This window comes from Cebus imitator, unplaced genomic scaffold (genome assembly GCF_001604975.1).
Source record: "Cebus imitator isolate Cc_AM_T3 unplaced genomic scaffold, Cebus_imitator-1.0 Scaffold415, whole genome shotgun sequence".
NCBI lineage: Eukaryota > Metazoa > Chordata > Mammalia > Primates > Cebidae > Cebus > Cebus imitator.
Genome location: NW_016107730.1, coordinates 18,021 through 25,209, shown reverse-complemented (window position 1 = coordinate 25,209; position 7,189 = coordinate 18,021). Strand labels below are relative to the sequence as shown.

General features: G+C 47.2%; 1 protein-coding gene across 1 annotated transcript in view; it reads right to left on the bottom strand.

The window, feature by feature from the left end:
* Positions 1–1,715: 1,715 nt before the first annotated feature.
* The window catches only part of CCDC200 (coiled-coil domain containing 200), an 8,517-nt gene continuing 3,043 nt past the window's right edge, over positions 1,716–7,189 (bottom strand). The window contains exons 2-4 of the mRNA XM_037731654.1: positions 4,482–4,797; positions 3,810–3,868; positions 1,716–2,432 (exon numbers count right to left, since the gene is read on the bottom strand). Of these exons, the coding sequence (XP_037587582.1) occupies positions 2,406–2,432; positions 3,810–3,868; positions 4,482–4,797 (402 nt within the window). The 3' untranslated portion in view covers positions 1,716–2,405. The remainder of the gene's footprint in view (positions 2,433–3,809; positions 3,869–4,481; positions 4,798–7,189) is intronic.

Sequence of the window (7,189 nt, the reverse complement as noted above, 5' to 3'; positions counted from 1 at the left end):
GAAAGGATGCTTAACATCATCAGTCATTAGGAAAACGCAAGTCAAAGCCACTTCACACCCATTTGTATGCCTACAATCGAAGACAATAACCACTGCTAGCGAGCCTGTGAAGAATCCACATTACCGGTGGAAATGTACAATGGTACAGTCACTCTGGAAGACGGCTTGGAAGTTCCTCAATGTTAAACCAAGAGTTACAACACAACCCAGCAGTTGCACTTCTCCATATATACACAAGAGAATTGAAAATGCACCTGCACACAGAAAATCATACACAAGGCCGGGCATGGTGGCTCACGCCTGCAATCCAGCACTTTGGAAGGCCGAGGGGAATCACTTGGGATCAGGAGATCAAGACCAACCTGGCCAACATGGTGAAACCCCATCTCTACTAAAAACACAAAAATTAGCCGGGCATGGTGGTGCACACCTTAATCCCCACTAATTGGGAGGCTGAGGCAGAAGAATCATAGGAACCCAGGAGGTGGAGGTTGTAATGAGTGGGGATTGCACCACTGTATTTCAGCCTGGGCGACAAAGTAAGACTCTGTCTCAAAAAAAAAAAAAAAAAAAAAGATGGCTGGCGTTTTATCATTCAGACAGAAAGATGAGCATAGGTGGGTGGGGAAAGCTAAATTTGAAGTAGGATGTATGGAGAGGAAAAAGTGATGACAGAACTGGGTAACTAGCTGACTGGGGGAATGAGGGGAAGGAAGGAGGCTGTGCTGTCTCCAAGCTGATCTCAAGGTGGTGCTGGCAAGCTCGCAGAAGTCCAGGGAAGTCAGGCTGGAGCTGCTGTGTATAGCCTGCCAAATGTAAAGTATTTATATTGTATAGAATATACTTAAAGAGTGTTCAAAAAAGTCTCCTGGGAGTGGGAAGGGAGCTGGTGAATACTCCCTAGGATACTCCCTATTTCACAAACTTTTCTCTTTTTTTTTTTTTTTTTTGAGACAGTTTCACTCTGTCACCCAGTCTGGCGTGTAGTGGTGCAATCTCGGCTCAGTGCAACCTCCTGTGTTCAAGTGATTGTCATGCCTCAGACTCCCTAAGTAGCTGGGTTACATGTACCACCATACCCAGCTAATTTTTGTATTTTTAGTAGAGACAGGATTTCACCATGTTGGCCAGGCTGATCTCAAACTCCAGGCCTCAAGTGATCTGCCCATCTCGGCCTCCCAGAGTGCTGGGATTACAGGCCTGAGCCACTATGCCTGGCAGAAACTGTTTTCTTAATGTTCCAGTGGGCAGCCAAGTCTCTTCCCCAGGCCTCTGAGCCCTTGATGACATGTCCTGCTCTTCTGTTTTCCTTGAGATTGCTCACAGGAGCTCCCTCCCTCTTTCTTCCATCGTGTATCTCTGAAGTCTCTTCCAATTTTGCTATCCCTCTTCTGTGCCACCACCATCCTGTTACCTTCCCCAGCTGCTCCCAGGAAATGTCCCTGGGTTAAATGTCCCTGGGTTGCACTGAAACGGCCCCTTCAGGCAAACCAAAGGCAATGCTGTGTGGGCTACAATGAAATACCCAGCTGATCCCTCAGGTGGGGCTTGTGATTGAGGTGACTGAGGCAGCCTTTCTCAGCCTGGAGGAAGAAAGCCCTTCCCAGGGCTTGTGCCTTCCTGACACCCAGCCCTACCCGCTCTTTCACCTTGGGCTGGTGAGGGGGATGCCTGGGGTCTTTAGAACCTCTCGGTTGTCCCTGATAGACGAGAGGCTGAGAGCCAGGAAGGGAGAAGACTGTGGATTTTAGAAGGCAAGCCCTACCTCCCCTTCCCAGGGTCAGGTGTCATGTTTCTGAGGCTGCAGCCCCCCTTTCCTCCAAGTTCTTTCCATCCCTGCCCCCATCATGCATTTGACAGCTGAGTGCCCACTGTGGGCCAGACATCGCACTGGGCTTGGAGGTGGGGATCATCACTGCCTGCCACCGCTTTCTGCTTCTGCGGGCCTGCTCTGATGTGATGCGGCCCTTCCCCAGTCTATCTCTCAGTAAACATTGGCCTGGGGGAATGGGTGACGGCTCCAGTGATGGTCATAAGCTGAAGCCCCCAACAGACTTATCACTGCTGAATAAGGGCAGGTAGTGATAGCAGTAGGAGTTGCATCTTGGGGGAACCTAAGTCCCAGTTCTCCCATTAGCTTTGCCTGGAGGATAGGCTTGCCTTCCACTCTCTTTCCACACTCTCCATCTGCTTCGTGAGTCCTCCTGCCCTCTCCCCTCATCCCTTCCCAAAAGCTGACCAGTCCCATAATTCCTTCCAGGAAAAAAAAATTACATTTTATTCCTGGCAGCCTCCTCTTCGAGTGGGTGGCTTTTGGAGTGGAGATGTTGCTGGATGCTGAGAAGATGTGGTCGCTCATCTGCTTTTTGGGGATGGCCACTGAGGTCTTGTGTTCAATCTCTGGATCACCACTGCTGTATGTAGTCGGTAGACTGAGAAGACAGAGAGATAGGAAACAATGCAAGTCAGCGGCTTCTGGTTTCAGAATATTGTGTGAAACCCCTTGAGGCCAGAGGAATCAAAGTGAAATGTAGCAGCCAGTCCTCATCCTAGAAGTGCTAGCCTCAAGTTCTTTCATCCTTTGCACCTCTGTCAGACACACCTTTCCAACGCTTGCACAATTACATATTCTTGTTAAGAGTTGCCATCCAGGCTGGGCATGGTGATGCACACCTATAATCCCAGCACTTTGGGAGGCTGAGACTGGTATATCACTTGAGATCAGTCTGGCCAACATGACGAAACCTCATCTCTACTAAAAATACAAAAATTAGCCGGGCATGGTGGTACATGTCTGTAATCCCAGCTACTCAGGAGGCTGAGGCAGGAGAATTGTTTGAACCCAGGAGGTGGAGGTTGCAGGTGGAGGTTGCAGCTGAGATTGTGACACTGCACTCCAGCCTGGGTTGCCATCCTGAGTTTGATGGCCTACAATGAGCTGGACTCCAAGCTAAGTGCTTTTAATGCTCTTCCCTTGATTAATATTTTTATTTATTTGTTATTTATTTATTCTTGCTCTTTTGCCTAGGCTGGAGTGCAGTGGTGTGATCCTGGCTCACTGCATCCCCCGCCTCCAGGGTTCAAGTGATTCTCTTGCATCAGCCTCCTGAGTAGCTGGGACTACAGGTGCGTGCCACCACACCCAGTGAATTTTTTTTTTATTTTTAGTAGTGACGGGGTTTCACCATGTTGGCCAGGATGGTCTCAGTCTCTTGACCTCGTGATCCGCCTGCCTTGACCTCCTAAAGTGCTGGAATTATAGGCATGAGCCACTGCACCCGGCCACCCAACTGTTTTTTTAAATTTTTTGTTGTTGAGACAGAGTCTCACTCTGCTGCCCAGGCTGGTCTCAAACTCCTAGGCTCAAGTGATCCTCTCACCTTCATCTCGCAAAGTGCTCGGATTACATGCATGAGCCACCACACACCTGACTTTCTTGTTTTTTCTTTTTTTTTTTTGAGGTGGGATCTCACTATGTCGCACAGTCTGAACTTGAACTCCTGGGCGCAAGCAGTACTCCTGCCTTAGCTTGCCAAGAAGCCAGGACTACTGCACCCAGCTTCCTACCCAAACATTTTTAATGGGGCAAAGAATAGAGAAATAATAGAGGAATAGACCATCCAGAAATAATTTGAAATAATTCTAGTCTCTTCCCCTTACTCCTGGCTAAGGAGGTTTCTCTGGACTGCACATACACACACATTCTCAGTCACACACACACACACATACATACATACATACATACATACATACATACATATTCTCATCCACCCAGAGTCTATCTTTCGGAGTCTGCGTCTCTCTCTCACCTTGAGTTGTGAATATTGAGTGTTTTTGGTGGGGCTAGATTGGCATGGGTTCGTGAGACCTGATGGTGAAACAAAGTACAGGTTACTCATCCAGCAATCTTCCAAGGATGGAACACTATAGGGCCGGATTCCTTATGTGTCTGGTGACCCAGGTGATGGTGGGGGTGATGGTGAGGACAAGCTCCTACCTGGGGCAATGCACAGACTGAGCTCTTCCTGAAGATTCTCAACTAGGAAGCTGTGCTGTGCTTCCCTGTTCCAGACTTCACAGGGCTCAATATATCTGTTAATAAGCCTATAACTCATGTCTCACCCTCTGATCACCCACCTCCTCTGTCACTCTTACCCTGGAAGAGGGGCCGACAGCTTCTCAGTCACTCTCTGCAGAAGCTGGAAGGAGCCATAGGTTGGCATTAACCCACCCAAAGGGAGTTGACCAGCAAGGCATTAAAGGCTGAGGGTACTTGGGAGAGTCAGAGAGGGTAGGGTGGTAGATATGGATTCTGGATTACAGGGGTGGGATGGAAGCAAAGGGCTCCTCTCCTCACCACCTCCCACTCCCAGGCTCCAGCCCACAGTCTGTGAGGATTTTCTGCCCCCTTTGGAATCTGTTGTGCATACAAAGAGATTGCCCTCCAGCTTAATGGGTCCCCACTGAAGTAGGCTGGTGACCTGGCCTTTGGGAATCATTCTGGAGACTGCATTTGGGGGTGGGCTGAGTACGAGGGGCTTGAGCATCTGGTTGTGTTGGCTGAGGTGGTGGCTGTGGTTGTGGTTGCTGTGGCCATGGCTGCGCCTGAGCCTGTGCCTGTGCCGGTGATGACAGCTGTGGTGGTGGCTGCGGTGGTGGCTGCACTGATAGCTGCGAATGTGGTGGCTTCCATGAGGTCCACAATTTCACCTCTGGTGGTCGCGTCACATTTAACTTCTTAGGTGGCTCGATTTTTTTCTCTGATTGTTTTTCTTCCTCCTGGTGTTTCTTCAGTTCCTGGCAAGAAGCCCCCAGGCAAGTGGAGTCCTCCTCTCCCCACCCAATCACCCATCTGCCAGAGAAACTTTCTGGAACAAGGCAAGTGAATAGAGAGGTATAGATGGTGGTGATCTCTGTTCCCTAGAGCTGGAGGCTGAAATTGGGCCTGGCTGTCTCCCTCACCTACTGCAACACCCAATAACTATTTCTGGGCAACAACACCCATGGCACAGCCCCAGCCAGGAAATAGCACTGTCTCTGAGCACCTGCTTCCTCCCTTGAGAGCTCAGCACTGAAAGCAGTGTTTAGTGCCAGAGGATAAAGAATAATTCCCTGAAAATGCCTGGTTTTTTGTTTTGTTTTTTAGAGACAGGTTCCCACTCTGTGACCCAGGCTGCAGTGCAGTGGCACGATTATGGCTCACTGTAATCTGGAACTACTGGGCTCAAGTGATTCTCCTGCCTCAGCTTTGCACATAGCAAGGACTACAGGTGCACACCACCATGCCTGGTTATTATTATTTTTTTTTTAAATAGAGACAGGGTCTCATGTTTCCCAGGCTGGAGTGCAGTAAGTAGTGCAATCTTGGCTCACTGCTGCCTCGACCTCCCAGGCCCAAGTTATCCTTCCACCTCACCCTCCTGAGTAGCTTGGACCACATGCATGCACCACCATGCATAGCTAATTTTTAAATTATTTGTAGAGACAGTGTCTCCCTATGTTGCCTAGGTTGGTTTCAAACTCCTAGCCTCAAGCAATCCTCCAACCTCAGCCTCCCAAAGTGTTTTTTTAATAACCCAAGGGTGCTTCTAAACTTTATAAGTGCTTTGGAATAGCAGTGTCAAATAAAAATATAATGCATGACACATGTATAATTTTAAATTTTCTAATATCCACATAAAAGAAGAAATAGGGGCCAGGTGAGGTGGCTCATGCCTATAATCCCAGCACTTTGGAAGGCTGAGGCAGGCAGATCACAAGGTCAAGAGATGGAGACCATTCTGGCCAACATGGTGAAAACCCGTCTCTACTAAAAATACAAAAATTAGCCAGAGCAATCAGGCAAGAAAAAGAAATAAAGGGTATTCAGTTAGGAAAGGAGGAAGTCAAATTGTCTCTATTTGCAGACAACATGATTGTATATTTAGAGGACCCCATCGTCTCAGCCCAAAATCTTCTGAAACTGATAAGCAACTTCAGCAAAGTCTCAGGATACAAAATCAATGTGCAAAAATCACAAGCATTCCTATACACCAATAACAGACTTAAAGAGAGCCAAATCAAGAACGAACTGCCATTCACAATTGCTACAAAGAGAATAAAATATCTAGGAATACAACTAACAAAGAATGTAAAGGACCTCTTCAAGGAGAGCTACAAACCACTGCTCAACGAAATAAAAGAGGACACAAACAGATGGAGAAACATTCCATGCTCATGGTTAAGAAGAATCAATATCATGAAAATGGCCATACTGCCCAAAGTAATTTATAGATTCAACGCTATTCCCATAAAGCTACAAATGACCTTCTTCACAGAACTGGAAAAAACCACCTTAAACTTCACATGGAACCAAAAGAGAGCCCGCATAGCCAAGTCAATTCTATCAAAAAGAACGAAGCCAGAGGCATCACACTACCTGACTTCAAACTATACTACAAAGCTACAGTAATCAAAACAGCATGGTACTGGTACCAAAACAGAGATATAGACCAATGGAACAGAACAGAGGCCTTGGAGGCAACGCCACACATCTACAACCATCTGATCTTTGACAACCCTCACAAAAACAAGCAATGGGGAAAGGATTACCTGTTTAATAAATGGTGTTGGGAAAACTGGCTAGCCATGTGCAGAAAGCAGAAACTGGACCCCTTCCAGACACCTTACACTAAAATTAACTCCAGTTGGATTTAAGACTTAAACATAAGACCTAACACCATAAAAACCCTAGAGGAAAACCTCGGCAAAAGCATTCAGGATATAGGCATAGGCAAGGACTTCATGACTAAAACACCGAAAGCATTGGCAACAAAGGCCAAAATAGACAAATGGGGCCTAATTAAACTCCAGAGCTTCTGCACAGCAAAAGAAACAATCATTAGAGTGACTCGACAACCATCAGAATGGGAAAAAATTTTTGCAATCTACCTATCTGACAAAGGGCTAATATCCGGAATCTACAAAGAACTAAAACAGATTTACAAGAAAAAAACAAGCCCATTCAAAAGTGGGTGAAGGATATGAACAGATGCTCTACAAAAGAAGACATTTATGCCGGGCGCGGTGGCTCAAGCTTGTAATCCCAGCACTTTGGGAGGCCGAGGCGGGTGGATCACAAGGTCAAGAGATCGAGACCATCCTGGTCAACATGGTGAAACCCCGTCTCTACTAAAACTATAAAAAATTA